The sequence below is a fragment of the Cervus elaphus genome, chromosome 18, assembly GCF_910594005.1.
Source record: "Cervus elaphus chromosome 18, mCerEla1.1, whole genome shotgun sequence".
Lineage (NCBI taxonomy): Eukaryota > Metazoa > Chordata > Mammalia > Artiodactyla > Cervidae > Cervus > Cervus elaphus.
In genome coordinates, this window is record NC_057832.1 from 53508120 (window position 1) to 53525221 (window position 17102).

Sequence of the window (17102 nt, forward strand, 5' to 3'; positions counted from 1 at the left end):
CATTTTCAAAGCATATGATCAAGTAATAGCCATGAAATGCTTACTCAGTACATAGGACCTACCATGAATAATTTTGACACAACCAATATGAAGTAGTAAAAGATCATTCTTACCTCCTTGTTCACACAATTGCTGGGCTAAAGCATCTTTGAAGATAATCTGGCCCCTGTGTGTTGCTGTAGCCCTGGAAGTGAATAGGAAAAGGTTAACACAAACCTTGTAATAAGTCTGGTGATAACAATATATTTTTAAACTTTTTAAAATCTTATTTTGAAATGTTACATGGACACGATCTTTTTAAAAATGAGTGCATCTAAACAGAGACGAAAATGAACAATAGAGTCAAGGCATAAACCAAGGCACCTTGGTTGAGAATTATCTTCTGATTGGTTTTACTTTGTAAAGATGCTCTAATATCTGTGGGCTTATTCTGAAAACTGCAGATGTGAGCAAATCTTGGGTAGGAAAAAAAGCACAGAAAGGATGTTTATTAAAGTTATTCTTCAGGAGACCTTGATATAAAATGTTTTGTAGTACAATAATGATATTAGCACTGGAGGAAGATGCCCGTAATGCACTTTTTTCCGATATCAATAGTTACCATAACACAGAGATTTGAGACCAAGAAATACATTCTTAAGGTTTTTTTTTTTTTTTAAAGAAGCCTATTCTGAGCTTTCATAATACAAACTGTCATAATAAAATACACTTTTTCCCCCACTGGGTCTAATTTACCATTTGCAGAAGATGTGCATCTTTTACCTCCTCTAATCAGAGCTGTGCACACGGATTCAAGAGAAAAATAACGTCCTTGTAGCAGACTCGTTATTCAGTAGCTATAATAGGAGCTGTCTGATTAGAGGAAGGGTTATTTATGCTTTATATTTGAAGTGTTTTTTCTTAAACAAGATTTTTTTCTTTTGGTACACAATCTATTATCTAAACAAATTTAAAACAGGAAATTATGCTTCTTCATAAGAAATTTGATTTCAGAAAATAATCTATACAAAATCTTTTTAATAACTAAAATGCATTAACATTAAATCTCAACTTTAGTTCTAGCCAAAACCAGTCTAGGACAAAAACAATTTGATCCAGCTGTCATTTACTAAAGATGGATTATGTACAAGGCACTGGACTAGGTCACAAAATGCAGTATTTTGCCTCCGCGTTTCCCTCCATACGTGCATCCCTCAATCGACATCTTGCCCTTTGTCCAGCCCACTACGGCTCATGGTTCCCAGCACCTCCATTCTGGCCTCCAGGTGGATGCATGTTCCTCCTCCATGCTGCAGACCTTACTGATTTCTATCCCGCATTGGACTGTTACTATTGCTAGTGTCAGTCCCCCAGGACCCAAGTCTCTGGAAGTAATCTGAAAAACTAAGCCACGCAGAAGTGTTAATGGGCGATACTGCTCCAAGCTAACATATTTCAGCTGTGACACTGAAAATATTATACTTTAACACACACAAACAATGACACAGTAGTGGGAGTTTTGAATAGTGGGAGAGAGAGATAACTGGAGAGAAAAATCACTGGGAAGCCTTCAGCTCCCATCCTATGTGATGTTACTTGTTACTGCATATTAATCATTACTGAAACCACAGATAAACAGATATGCCACTCTCCCTATATAGTTACATATATTTATATGGTTTTCATTTCATTTTTAGCAAGCTGAAAATGAGACAGACTAAACCAAGGACCAATCCAAGCCATAAACAAGACCCACAGACCCATGAATTAATTACAAGCTTTATTTCCAGAGAGAACATGGAAACTTCATTTACCTAAACAAATCTCAATCAAGTCAAGAGCTTCCAAGTTCACATATACTTCTGATAGCAAAACAGCAATTATAAATGCAGACTTTTAATTGAAGTTTACTTTGGAAGGGATATATTTTCTGAAATCACTAACCACCAAGAAAAGTCCTGCAACATACAGTATTCAAATAATCGTTCATTTTACTTGTTTTTCAGATTATAAGTATATAATATTCCTATGGTAATATTTCTCATTGGTCCACAAACTTAGTTATCATTGTGCCAGTGTATGCGCCCATGAACATGAAGAAGCCAAAGTATTCAAATAAAATTCATGTCACAGAGGTTCTGCCTTTTCACTGGAAATCAGAGATACTGATATATACATTGGTCATTGCACAGCGCCCTGTAAATAGTCCGGATCACTTCTACTTCTTAGTTTCCTCAGATTTAGAATTTCATTCATGCTCTTACTTTTGCTACTGGGGTTCAATGAATGAAGTTCTAAGAACTATAGAACAATTAAAACTGAATAAATTTTTAGCATCTAGTCAAAATTTCTTTAGCAGTGGTACTCATTCTTCAAACAAATATTACAGAACTCCTATATATGAACAGGGGAGCCCCAGCTTTTGAAGGTGTTGGGTTCCTTCTCTTCAGCTAGCATGCTCCCTAGGGCCCAGTCTCTAAAAGTTCCTGGTATTCTTCCCTGGAATACTTGGGGATTTGAAGTCGAAAAGTTTGAAAACCATTGAACTCGTCTGACTCTTGACAAGAAACAGACGCCCAGGGCGCACCTGCTGAGGGTCACAGAGCCTGATAACAGCAGGTAGAACCTGATCTCAGGTCTTGACTCCAAGCCTTGGATTCTTCTCACTGCATCAATGGTTTTCAAAATGTGCTCTATAGTGTGCCCAGAGGTCTCCAAGGGAGTCCAAGGAATGGGCAGCAGGAAATGCTTCAGGCACCATTAATTCATCTAGAGCATCTGGTTCTAATATATGTTCTAAGTATTTAATGCTGTTTGAAGAAAGGGCTCAGCAGTTTCAAACTGGATTGATGAGCACACTATGTGCTCAATGTCATTATCAGAAGTCCTCTGCTTGGGAGAAATAAAAGTAATAATAATAATAATGTGACTGATATAGGTATGTATAAAGCATACATATACATATATCATGCATATATATAATTCATGCACATATATATGTAAGGGCTCTATATCTGTTGTAAGGGCTCTATGTAAATTAAATTAGTTAATGCCAACAACAACGCTAATAGGTAGGTACTATTATCCTCATTTTCCTGGGACACAGAACTATTGTTTCAGCTGCTTAATGTCTTGTAACTGGTACTAGGTCAGTATTCAAACTCGGGCAGTCTGAACGTCAAGATCTCATTTTATGTTGTTCAGTCACTCAGTTTTGTTCAATTCTTTGCGACCCTGTGGATGCAGCACACCAGGCTTCCCTATCCTTCACCAACTCCCAGAGCTTGCTCAAACTCATGTCCATCAAGTTGGTGATGCCATCCAACCATCTCATCTTCTGTCATCCCCTTCTCCTCCTGCCTTCAATCTTTCCCAGCATCAGGATCTTTTCCAGTGAGTAAGTTCTCATCAGGTGGCCAAAACATTGGAACTTCAGTTTCAGCATCAGTCTTTCCAATGAATATTCAGGACTGATTTCCTTTAGGATTGACTGGTTTGATTTCCTTGCAGTCCAAGGGACTCTCAAGAGTCTTCTCCAACACCACAGTTCAAAAGCATCAATTCTTTGGCACTCTGCTTTCTTTATAGTCCAGCTCTCACATCCATCCATGACTACTGGAAAAACCATAGCTCTGACTATACAGACCTGGTCGGCAAAGTAATGTCTCTGCTTTTTAATACACTGTAGATGGTGACTGCAGCCATGAAGTTAAAAGATGCTTACTCCTTGAAAGAAAAGTGATGACAAATCTAGCCAGCATATTAAAAAGCAAAGACATTACTTTTTTCAACAAAAGTCCATCTAGTCAAAGCTATGGTTTTTCCAATAGTCATGGATGGATGTGAGAGTTAGACCATAAAGAAAGCTTAGCGCTGAAGAATTGATACTTTCAAACTGTGGTGTTGGAGAAGACTCTTGAGAGTCCCTTGGACTACAAGGAAATCAAACCAGTCAATCCTAAAGGAAATCAGTCCTGAATATTCACTGGAAGGACTGATGTTGAAGCTGAAGTTCCAATACTTTGGCCACCTGATGTGAAGAACTGACTCACTGGAAAAGACCATGCTGCTGGGAACGATTGAAGGCAGAAGAAGGGGATGACAAAGGATAAGGTTGTTGGATGGCATCACCAACTTGATGGACATGAGCTTGAGCAAGCTCCAGGAGTTGGTGATGGACAGGGAAGCCTGACGTGCTATAGGGAGGGTCAAAGAGGAGAGTGAAAAAGTGTGCTTAAAACTCAACATTCAGAAAACTAAGATCATGGCATCTGGTCCCATAACTTCATGATAAATAAATGGGGAAACAAGGGAAACAGTGAGAGACTTTATTTTCTTTGGCTCCAAATTCACTGCAGATGGTGACTGCAGCCATGAAAAAGACGCTTGCTCCTTGGGAAAAAAAGGAAAGAGGGAGAAGAAGGGGACGACACAGGATGAGATGGTTGGATGGCATCACTGACTCAATGGACATGAGTTTCAGTAAACTCCGGGAGTTGGTGATGGACAGGGAGGCCTGGCGTGCTTCAGTCCATGGAGTTGCAAAGAGTCAGACACAAGTGAGCGACTGAACTGAACTGAACTTGTAATAATATATAGCTATGGTATATGGTGACAGGCATTTATTTTCAGAATTATATTATGCAATTTATAGCTCTCTTTTGGGAGGAAGTCTATCAAAGTTGTGATGCTAATAACTATGTTGGTACTACTTGCACTTAATTTTCAATAATTAGCAGTAATTTTTCAGAAGAGTTCAGAAAATATCCTCATTGTTCAGTGTTCCGGGGAGTAGACCAAATTTCTTAAATAAGCTTCTAATTAGTACTTATCTTCTTGGGAGATGCGTAGGTTTCTAGAGCAAGTTTGCCAACAAGAATCCCTATTAAATATGTAATTTTAAAAGTTAGGGTGACTGTTACGATCTATCATTTGAAGAGCTCCATAGATTCTATCAGATGAAGAAAGTTCATTATGGACACCATATTCGGAGCTTGAAACAGCCTCTGCTATGAATTTTGAAAAACTACCATATTCTAATTTTAACTGCACTCCTAGAACAACTGTCTAGTAGGCTGCCCAAGCCATTTAACAGTAAGTGTGTGTTGTGGCAACATATGAAGCTGAAACTCACAGTCCCTGGAATCAGAAAGACAAGTGGATGACCACAGGGAGCTGCCACTGACAAGCTGAATACATACTTCTTTAATTACTTGAGGCTTCAGATTCTCTATATGAAGATAGGGTTAACCTCAACAGTTATTATTTAAAGATAATAACATTCACTCTTCAGATGCTTATAGTCTCTCTATCTAAATAGATTTCAAACTTTTGGAATAGTAGAAATAGTTAATTAGAAAGAAATTTATTCCCCACAAGGCATCTGTCATAATGGCTTGAACATATGAGTGAATCAAAACAATTTTCAGTTCACAATTTGTTTCTATTCTGAATATTGCCATCAAGTTTCCAAAACAGGACTGAAAAGGAGTTTTAATATAGTTGCTATAACACCTACCCAAGTGTACTGTTTCATTACTTCACAAATCAATTTGCTCACAGATTAACCTAAAGAATCATTTTTAAGCCTAGGACAATGTGCACTCTCTTGACTGGAATCTCTTTCCAGATTCATCCCCACACAGTCACAGCTTTCACATTCTGTGAATTTTCTTTCTAAAATTGCTTGACATCCTTCTGTGGCTCTCCATCACTTAAAGCGGTCTGTCAGTTTCCTTAGAATGACCTAAGAGGTTCTTTAGGATCTGGTCCCTGCCTAGTATGTCCAGGTTCACCTTCCATGGCACCTTGTCATTGAGCCACAGAGTAGTTTTCACAGGTTCTAGAATGCCTGGTTTCTTTCATGCCACTCCTTCCCCAGTTTTTCACATCCTATCACCTGTCATTGAAGACTCTTGATAAAAATCTTTTATTCCTCTAAAATTTATCCAGAAATCTCTTTCCCTTACAAAACCTTCTTAGACCTGCCAGGTAGTGTTAGATATCTTCTCCAAGGATAACACAGCCTATTTTCTTAGCCTTGACTTGAAATGAAATGAAATCAAAGTCACTCAGTCATGTCCGACTCTGTGACTCCATGGACTATACAGTCCATGGAATTCTCCAGGCCATAATGCTGGAGTGGGCAGCCTTTCCCTTCTCCAGGGGATCTTCCAAATCCAGGGATTGAACCCAGGTCTCTGCAGGTGAATTCTTCACCAGCTGAGCCACAAGGGAAGCCCCTGACTTAGGAACTTCGTAATTTAAGGTGGCTTGACTTGCAGCCCAGGCCTTTCTTTTCACAGTTATTCTTATAAATTGAAACAACATGGAAAGAAGCAAACTCATTCATGACTGCCTAACAACCTTAACCAACTATAAATTAATGTTGATCCCTTTTAAATCCACCAAGGCTTAGTCACTATAATCTATAGTGAAAGGTTAATATTATGGACAGTTAATCAGACTGAAAAAGAATTGATTGCCTCAGCATATAAGAAGGTGCTGTGAATCCACGTATCTCTGAACCTGGAAAAAATTTTATCAAAGGGATTGTCTGTCTGAAATTTTAACAACATGCTTAATTGAAACATAGATTAAAGACCTTTCAGTGCAACAAAATGTCCTTATCTATTCAAGAAGAGAGGTAGTTGGCCTATAGTCAGATTTCTGGAATGGAGTACTAGCATTGAAATATAAGAATGAAATAGTTTTTTTCCAAAAATTTAACAGGAAATCATTGAAAAGAAAGATCATTGTTATAATGGAGTTTAACTTCCATTAAAAAGTGAGCAAGGCATAACTAAAAAAAATTTCATGAATGATATTCCTCATCTAACATTTATCACTGAAAGAATTTCAGAAGTATTCTGCATATTGAATCAGTTATGGGAATTTTCCAAAGAGTCAATTCCAACTGTAAATGTAGTTTGAAGGTCTTTGGGCAAAAAGAAAAAAAAGAAGAAGAAGAAGAGAAAGAAAGAAAAGGAGATAGGAAGAGAAAAGGAAAGAAGGAAGGGGAAAAGAAAAAGAAAGGAAAGGCAAAAAAGGAAAAAGAAAAAAGTTTGGGCTCACTACAAGAAAAAAAGCCATTTTCTGTACAACCAACATTAGATTCAACCCATGCCAAACAATTCTTCCAAAGGACATTTACCATATAGATGTTACACTCTGCTTTTATATATAATTTTTTTAAAAGTACGTATTTTTGTTTTATTTCTGTAAAGAATTTTTATATTTTTAGTGTGTGAAGAGATTTCAGGAATGAAAGTCCAATTGACAAGTTACAAGTTTGAATTGAGATAGTGTGACATGAGATCAGGTCTAAAATCATAACTTCTTTCCTCTTTTTGATAACTTTTCCACAATTTTACATTTCTGATATCTGGGAACATCTTACTATACACATCAAAAGAAAGTCACTAGTTTCCCAGAAGAGAAGTGGGTGGTGACATGACCATCATTGCCTGTATACGTGGGAATCTGGCAAAACACAGATGGCCTCTGTTCATCTGGCAGTTATGTTCATCTATGGTGTTGCATGCATTAAACCAAATGTAACTGAAACCCTGATTCTCACTTAAAGTATTTTCAATAACACTGCTATGTGACACTGCATTGAAATAAAGAACCATAATTTTGGTTAAAAAGCACTGACAGTCAGGGATGTGTAACACTAAAGACAAGCAAACATTTATCACTGGTGGAGTTTTATTCTTTGTTTACTTTGTAAATCAACAGTAAAATGGATTTAGGGAGGGAAGATAACCTCCAAGCAGATAAAACTATGTTTTGTTTTGTCAGTGTGCAAAAGGATTGCTCTCACTAACTAAAGAAGCACAGCTGCCAAATTTCTCAGGATTGATCACAGAATTTTAAAGTAAGGGAAGGCTGAACTGGACTGATTTGTGTAGCAAAAAGGATTACACCAAGGTCCCAAACATCTTCAGAAGCTCCCAACTCACGTGCTACGTTTCTAGAACTGAATGGAGGGGTACTCTATACCAAAAATGAAGAACTTTTTATTGTTTAGATTCTAAAAGAGCTTGAGTTTTATCAAGAATTGTCCTGGTTCAGAAAACCAAAAATAATACAACCCTGATTATAAACAACAAAAACAATGACTTTTCTTATTAAAAAGATCATGTTCTGTCTGCCTCTACTAAATAATTATTCAGAAACCCTTAAGAATTATGAATCTGTTGAAGTGCTAAGATATCAGCCTGCTTTATAGGTGCTCATATTTCTTGGTCTGCTCAGGTGACATATGATCAGTTCTCAGCAAGTATCTTTTGAATTAATTTGAATTGTGTCTTCTATAATAGGCTACATGTACCCTAGGCACAGGAACTTCTGTCTATGTCTTTTTTTTTTTTTTTTAATACTGTGTTCAGGGCTTGACATATGGTATCCACGCAGTAAATGTTTGTGGAACACATGAATAGTTAGTCTGCATTACCACTTACCATACAATGTTAAATGCTTTAAAAACTAATCCATATGCTATTGCATAAGAAACATTGAGGAAGATGGTGAGGTGATAATAATAGATGGTCAAGATAAACATCATTATAAGCAAGATTTATTCCAGAAATCAGTCAACAGTCAGAACAATAAAAGTAAATAAGCTCATGTATTTGCTTTACTATTGCTACATGTTTTTATGATGTAACATCTTCCAGAGTATTCTTAAATCACTTGTGTTCCAGAAATGCCTTCTAAACTTCAAAACAAAAATGTTTTTCATACCACCTTTTTAAATCATCAAAGAAAAGTATTTGAGTGGCTCTGATGTTTTAAACAACCTTTTAACTAAGTAAGCCTGTGTCAACTTGCCTCAGAGGCATCCGTAGGCAACACAAGGACAGAAATGGTAAAATAGTGAACCAATGCTAAGAAAATCTTACTAAAAATTATGTTAGCCATTCGACAGTGAATTAAGGAGTCCGTATATGTGTTGAAACATTAACGCTAAGTATTTAGGTCTTATCTCCGAGGGGGACTGACCGAGAGTACTAGCTTCAGACACAGAAGGGGAGCGTGCCATGGGTCTGGCACTGACTCTCTCCACAACTTAGGCACATCATTTAGCTTCTCTGTGTCTCATTTTCTTAATCTATAAAGTCAACTGACTGAAATGGATAACTTCTAAGGTTCACATGGTAGATCTAGAATCAGAAGATGTGTGTTGGCACAACAGCTCAACAGTTTATGTCAACCCCAGACAGATGTTTATCTTTGAGTACTCAATTGTATATGACTTTTGGACTATAGTCTACCAGGATCCTCTGCCCATGAGATTTTTCCAGGCAAGAATACTGGAGTGGATTGCCATTAAAAACTTACACTACTTCTTGTTCAGGGTTGTGGTGAAAATTAGAAGAGATCAACTCCGTGAAGGACTGCAAAAAAATGCGAGGAATTATGATGATGTTCTGACAGGTCATTTTGCAAAATATAGCATGAATTTGAAAAAGAATTAGAAGACATATATCCTACATGATTTAGGATTTTTTTTTTAAAAAGCCATAAGTTAAAATGTTTCATGGCTTAAACAAAGCTGATGACAACTCTACGGAAGGACAGGATTTCTTTTTTTTAATTAATTTATTTTTAACTGGAGGATAACTGCTTTACAATATTATATTGGTTTCTGCCATCTATCAACATGGATCAGCCATGAATCCCCCTGCCTCCTCCCACCCTCATCCCACCCCTCTAGGCTATCACAGAGCACCAGGTTTGAGATCCTTGCATTATATAGCAAATTTCCACTGGCTATGTAATTTTACATATGGTAATATATATGTTTCAATGCTACTCTCTCAGTTCATCCCATCCTCTCCTTCCCATTCTATGTCCACAGTCTGTTTTCTATGTATGCATCTCCGTTGCTGCCCTGGAGCAACATATATTCATATATATGCCTTAATAGACAATATTTGTTTTTTGTTTTTCTCTCTTTCTGACTTTTGCTCTGTATAATAGGCTCTAGGTTCATCCACCTTATTAAAACTGAGTCAAATGTGTTCCTTTTTGTGGCTGAGTAATATCCCATTGTGTGTATGTACCACAAATTCTTTATCCATTCCTCTGTCAGTGGACTTACAGGTTGCTGCCACGCCCTCACTACTGTAAATAGTGCCGCAATGAACACTGGGGTGCACGTGTCTTTTTCAGTTACTGTTTCCAGAGTACATATGCCCAGTAGTGGGACTGTTGGGTCATACGGTAGTTGCTTTCTAGTTTTTGAAGGTGTCACCATACTGTTCTCTATAGTGGCTGTATCAATTTGCATTCCCACCAACACTGTAAGAGGATTCTCTTTTCTCCACACCATTTCTAGAATTTACTGTTTGTAGTTTTCTTTTGATGGCTATTCTGACTGGTGTGAAGGGATAACCTCATTGTAGTTTTAATTTCCATTTCTCTAATAATGAGCAATGCTAAGCATTTTTTCATATGTTCATTAGCCATCTGTATGTCTTTCTTGGAGAAATGTCTGTTTAGGTCTTCTGCCCGTATTTTGATTGGGCTGTTTGTTTTTCTGGTATTGAGCTGAATGAACTGCTTGTATATTTTAGAGATTAATTCTTCATCAGCTGTTTCATTTGCTATTATTTCTAAGCATTGTCTTTTCACCTCATTTATAGTTTCCTTTGCTGTGCAAAAGCTTTTAGGTTTAATTAGGTCCCATTTGTTTATTTCTGTTTTTATTTCCATTACTCTAGGAGGTGGGTCATAGAGGATCTTGTTGTGATTTATGTCAAAGAGTGTTCTGCCTATGTTTTCCTCTAAGAGTTTTATATTTTCTGGTCTTACATCTAGGTTTTTAATCCATTTTGAATTTACTTTTGTGTATGGTGTTAGGAAGTGCTCTAATTTCACTCTTTCACACATGGCTGTCCAGTTTTCCCAGCACCACTTGCTGAAGAGACTATCTTTTCTCCATTGTATATTCTCGCCTCTTTTGTCAGAGATAAGGTGCCCATAGACGTGTGGGTTTAATCTCTGGGCTCTCTATCTTGTTCTATTGGTCCATATATCTGTTTTTGTGCCAGTATTACACTGTCTTGATGACTGTGGCTTTGTAGTATAGTCTAAAGTCAGGTACGTTGATTCCTCCAGCTCCATTCTTCTTTCTCAAGATTGCTTTGGCTATTCAAGCTCTTTTGTGTTGCCATACAAATTGTGAAAATTTTTGTTCTAATTCTGTGAAAAATATCATTGGTAGTTTGATAGGGATTGCATTGAATCTGTAGATTGCTTTGGGTAGTACTTGCTATTATTTTCATAATATTCATTCTTCCAATCCAGGAGCATGGTATATACCTCTCCATTTGCTGTGTCATCTTTGGTTCCTTTCACCAGCATCTTACAGTTTTCTACATACAGGTCTTTTGTCTCTTTAGATAGGTTTATTCCTAGGTATTTTATTCTTTTTGTTGCATTGGTGAATAGGACTGTTTCCTTAATTTCTCTTTCTGATTTTTCACTGTTAGTGTATAAAAATGAAAAAGATTTCTGTGCATTAATTTTATATCCTGCAACTTTGCTTTATTTATTGATCACCTCTAGCAATTTTCTGGTGGCGTCTTTAGGGTTTTCTATGTATATTATCATATCATCTGCAAAAAGTGAGTTTTACTTGTTCTTTTCCAATCTGGATTAGGAATGACAGGATTTCTAACTTAGCTAATTAATCACAATAATTAGGAAAATACTAGTGTATTGATATAATACTGATATTTTTGTAAAGAAATCCTGACAAAGTATACATAATGGTTATTTTGGAGGAAATAAATTATAAGGCAAGCCTCTCTCATAGGTAACAGTATTTGATAATTTTTCTGTTCTAAAAATAATTTGTGCATATTATGAAAATTTTAAAATACAGGAAAAGTACCAACGTAAAGCTTAAATTACTCATATTCATACCCAGGAGAGCTAATCAGTATTAACATTTTAGAAAAGTATACACCCTTCTAGTTTTTAAAATCAGCTTATGAGTATAAAGATTTTTAGAAAATCACTTGCTTAAAAGTAGTTGTATTCCTTTATGTTATTGTTATTGTTCAGTCACTAAGTCATGTCTGACTCTGTGACCCCATGAACTGCAGCATGCCAGGCTTCCCTGTCCTTCACTATCTCCTGGAGCTTGCTCAAACCCATGTCCATTGAGTCAGTGATGCTATATTCCTTTATACTTATCTTCCTTTATACTTAATATGTGTTATAAATAGTTTTTATTTCATTAAATATTTTTGGGACAAGATTTTCAAAAGCTAAATAATAATCCACTGTATAGCTGTATCATAATTTCATTATACCATTGTTGGAACTTTGTTTCTTTTTTAATATCTTAAATAATAAAATAAACTTGGATCATATCTTTTAGCTTTTACCTCCAGCTTTACTGAGATATAATTGACACAAAACACTGCATAAGTTTAAGGTGTGAAAGGTATTAATTTGATACATTTATATATTGCAAAGTGATCACCATCATAGCATTAACTAACATCTCAATCCTGTCCATAATTTTCATGTCTTTTTTATGGTGAAGATGCTTAAGATCTACTCTCTTGGCAGCATTCAAGTATACACACAGTGTTGTTAGCTATAATTGCCATGTGTACATTAGACCCCCAGAACTCATTCATCTGGCTAACTGGAAGTTTATACACCTTAACAGATATTTCCCCATTTACCCTACACCCCAACACGTGGCAACCACTATTCTATTATTTCTCTGAGTTCAACATTTTCACCATATCTTGTATTTTAAGATGGATTTCAAGGACTTGAATAATATAATTAAGGGCATAAATACGAAAGCCATAACTCCAAATAGCATTTAAGAAAGGGTACATGACCCCATTAGTGTCCCAGAGAGTACCCATGCCACAACAGCTCTGCTGATAATAAATGTGTGCGTGCTAAATCGCTTCAGTCGAGTCCAACTCTTTGTGACCCTATGGACAGTAACCCACCAGGCTCCTCTGTCCATAGCGATTCTCCAGGAAAGAATACTGGAGTGGGTTGCCATGCCTTCCTTCAGGGGATCTTCCCCACCCAGGGTTGAACCCGCATCTCTTACGTCTCCTGCAATGGCAAGTGGGATCTTTACCACTAGAGCCATTGGGAAAGACCAGCAACAAACATTATCAGTCTATTAATTCTCATTTCAAAGATGGATGTCATGTTACTTTTAATTTCTATCCCATTGATTATTAGTGAGGATATTTTGCATATTTGGTGATTACATTTTTCAGCTTTGGGAATGATCTATTCATGTCATTGCCAACTTTGCTATAGGTTGTAGTGTTTTTCTGAGTTACTAAAGAGCTCTTTAAATGTTAAGGCTATTAATCACACGTTATACTTGTTGTCAACACTTTTTATGCAGTTTATAATTAGTCTTTTACTGTCTTTATGATTTTTCATTTTCAAAAGTTTAAAATTTTTATATAATCAAATATCTTGATCTATTGCCTTTTAATTTTTTTCTAGGATTTTCATGCTTAGAAGCTCTTTCCCATTCTAAACTCAGTTAAAAAGATGTTTGTTTTCATATTCTTTTGGGAATTTTTTCTACTCATCTGGAATTTATTTTGGTATATGGACATTCAAGTGGGAATTTAAATTTTTTTCATTGATTTAAAAAGGTCCTTGCATATTTTATTGAATATTTTTTATCAACCTATTTATTATGGCACCTTTTCTATATTGTGCTTTCAGTATATATCAGAGTAATTTTCTGAAATATCTATATGGGCCCACTGATGTGAAAGCCTTTGACAATTTTCCACATGAAATAATTTCCAAGCTATGGTTTTCCTAGCAGTCATGTATGGATGTGAGAGTTGGACCATAAAGAAAGCTGAGCGCCAAAGATCTGATGCTTTCAAACTGTGGTGCTGAAGACTCTTGAGTGTCCCTTAGACAGCAAGGAGATCAAATCAGTCAATCTTAAAGGAAATTAGCCCTGGATATTCATTGTAAGGACTGATGCTGAAGCTGAATCTCCAATACTTTGGGCACTTGATGCAAAAATCCAACTCTTTGGAAAAGATCCTGATGCTGGGAAAGATTGAGGGTAGGGGAGAAGGGGACACCAGAGGATGAGATGATTGGATGACATCACTGACTCAATGGACATGACTTTGAGCAAACTCTGGGAGATAGTGAAGGACAGGGAAGCCAGATGTGGTGCAGTCCATGGGGTCGCCAACAGCCAGACACAACTTAGTGACTGAACAACAACAACAAACTCAATTATGTTGTTGTTGTTTAGTCACTAAGTCATGCCCAATTCTTTTGTGACCCCATGGACTGTAGCCCACCAGGCTATTATGTCCATGAGATTTCCCAGGCAAAAATACTGGAGTTGGTTGCCATTTCCTTCTTCAGGGGATCCTCCCGACTCAGGGATCAAACTTGCCATCTCCTGTTTGGCAGGAAAATTCTTTACCACTGAGCCACCTGGGATACCCTAAACTCAATTATATGGGTAGACTAAAAAGGGACTTGGAAATAATATCTTCTCATGATTTCTAACTTGATTGGAAATAGACAATGCTTTTATTAGCCACAATTAACTTATAATCATGAAGTGGAAATGTACAGTGAACATTTCAAATCCACAGATCATACTTATTTCTAGCTGTTAAATATTAGTTGATTCAGATGATTACAGATAACAATTCCTATGGCAGTTTGAGAATACAGATTTGTCAGTTAAACATTTATGTGGGTGACATGGGAAGAATTTTAGGAAAATTTAATAAATCTGAGTCTTATTCTCTAGAAATATTGAATGAGTGAGTGTCTGGAATTTAGATATGAGGTATAATATACAGGACTGAAAACAGGAAGATGGAGAGAAACCTCCAGCATGAAGAACTAGACTACCATCTACTTCCTTTTCGTCCTACACATTATCAAGAAACTGAAAACAACAGGACAAAGAGAAGATCGTGAAAGCTTCCAGAAAAACAAAGTTAAAGAATTTTCAAAACAAGAAATGAAATGAATCATTTTCATGTTCTCATTACAGCAACAAATGCTTTCAAAATTTTCTGAGAATATTATTTTTAATCTAGACAAGAATTCTGTTCTTGCCACCTTTATTCAACACTGTAATGGAGGTTCTAGCCTGGATAATCAGGCAAGAAAACAAAATACAAGAGATCTGGATTGAAAAAGAAGTAAAAACATCTCTATTTGTGAATGGCATGATCTTGTTTACAAAAAAAAATCTAAGGAATCCACAAGAAAATTATTATAATTAATAATAATAAATAAGCCCATCAGTACATTTCAGTTGCTCAGTCATGTCTGACTCTTTGCAACCCCATGGACTACAGCACGCCAGGCCTCCCTGAGTTTACACCAACTCCCAGAGTTTACTCAAACTCATGTCCCTTGAGTTGGTGATACCATCCAACTGTCTCATCTTCTGTCATCCCCTTCTCCTCCTGCCTTCAATCTTTACCAGCATCAGGGTCTTTTCAAATGAGTCAGTTCTTCACATCAGGTGGCCAAAGTATTGGAGTTTCAGCTTCAACATCAGTCCTCCCAATGAATATTCAGGACTGATTTCCTTTAGGATGGACTGGCTGGATCTCCTTGCTGTCCAAGGGACTCTCAAGAGTCTTCTCCAACACCACAGCTCAAAAGCATCAATTCTTCGGTGCTCAGCTTTCTTTATAGTCCAACTCTCACATCCATACATGACTACTGGAAAATCCATAGCCTTGACTAGATGGACCTTTGCTGGCAAAGTAATGTCTGTGCTTTTAAATATGCTATTTAGGTTGGTCATAATTTTTCTTCCAAGGAGCAAATGTCTTTTAATTTCATGGCTGTAGTCGCCATCTAAAGTGATTTTGGAGCCTGCAAATATAATGTCTGTCACTGTTTCCACTGTTTCCCCTTCTATTTGCCATGAAGTATGGAACCAGATGCCATGAAAGTATGGGACCAGATGCCATGATCTTAGTTTTCTGAATGTTGAGTTTTAAGTCAACTTTTTCACTCTCCTCTTTCACTTTCATCGAGAGGCTCTTTAGTTCTTCACTTTCTGCCATAAGGGTGGTGTCATCTGCATATCTGAAGTTATCGATATTTCTCTGGGCAATCTTGATCCCAGCTTGTGCTTCATCCAGCCCAGTGTTTCTCATGATGTACTCTGCATATAAGTTAAATAAGCAGGGTGACAATATATAGCCTTGACGCACTCCTTTCCCTATTTGGAACCAGTCTGTTGTTCCATGTCCAGTTCTGACTGTTACTTTCTGACATGCAGGTTTCTCAAGAGGCAGGTCAGGTGGTCTAGTACTCCCATCTCTTGAAGAATTTTCCACAGTTTGTGGTGATCCACACAATCAAAGTCATTGGCATAGAAATAAAGCAGAAGTAGATGTTTTTCTGGAACTCTCTTGCTTTTATGATGATCTAGAAGATGTTGGCAATTTGATCTTTGGTTCTTCTGCCTTTTCTAAAGCCTTCTTGAACATCTGGAAGTTCATGGTTTACATACTGTTGAAGCCTGGCTTGAAGAATTTTGAGCATTATTTTACTAGCATGTGAGATGAGTGCAATTGTGTGGTAGTTTGAGCATTCTTTGGCATTGCCTTTCTTTGGGATTGGAACGAAAACTGACCTTTTCCAGTCCTGTGGCCACTGCTGAGTTTTCCAAATTTGCTGGCATATTGAGTGCAGCACTTTCACAGCATCATCTTTCAGGATTTGAAATAGCTCAACTGGAATTCCATCACCTCTACTAGCTTTGCTTGTAGTGATGCTCCCTAAGGCCCACTTGACTTTGCATTCCAGGATGTCTGGCTCTAGGTGAATGATCATACCATTGTGATTATCTGGGTCATGAAGATCTTTTTTTGTATAGCTCTTCTGTGTATTCTTTCCACCTCTTCTTAGTATCTTTGGCTTCTATTAGATCTATACCATTTCTGTCCTTTATTGAGTAAGAATGAAGAGACAGAGCCAAAGCAAAAACAGCGTTCAGTTGTGGATGTGACTGGTGATGGAAGTTAAGTTCAATGCTGTAAAGAGCAGCACTGCATAGGAACCTGGAATGTTAGGTCCATGAATCAAGGCAA

General features: G+C 37.0%; 1 protein-coding gene across 4 annotated transcripts in view; it reads right to left on the reverse strand.

The window, feature by feature from the left end:
* The window catches only part of RELN (reelin), a 527544-nt gene that overhangs the window by 305875 nt on the left and 204567 nt on the right, over nt 1–17102 (reverse strand). For all 4 annotated transcript variants that reach the window (XM_043872741.1, XM_043872740.1, XM_043872739.1 and 1 more), the window contains one exon: nt 114–184. In XM_043872741.1, the coding sequence (XP_043728676.1) occupies nt 114–184 (71 nt within the window). The remainder of the gene's footprint in view (nt 1–113; nt 185–17102) is intronic.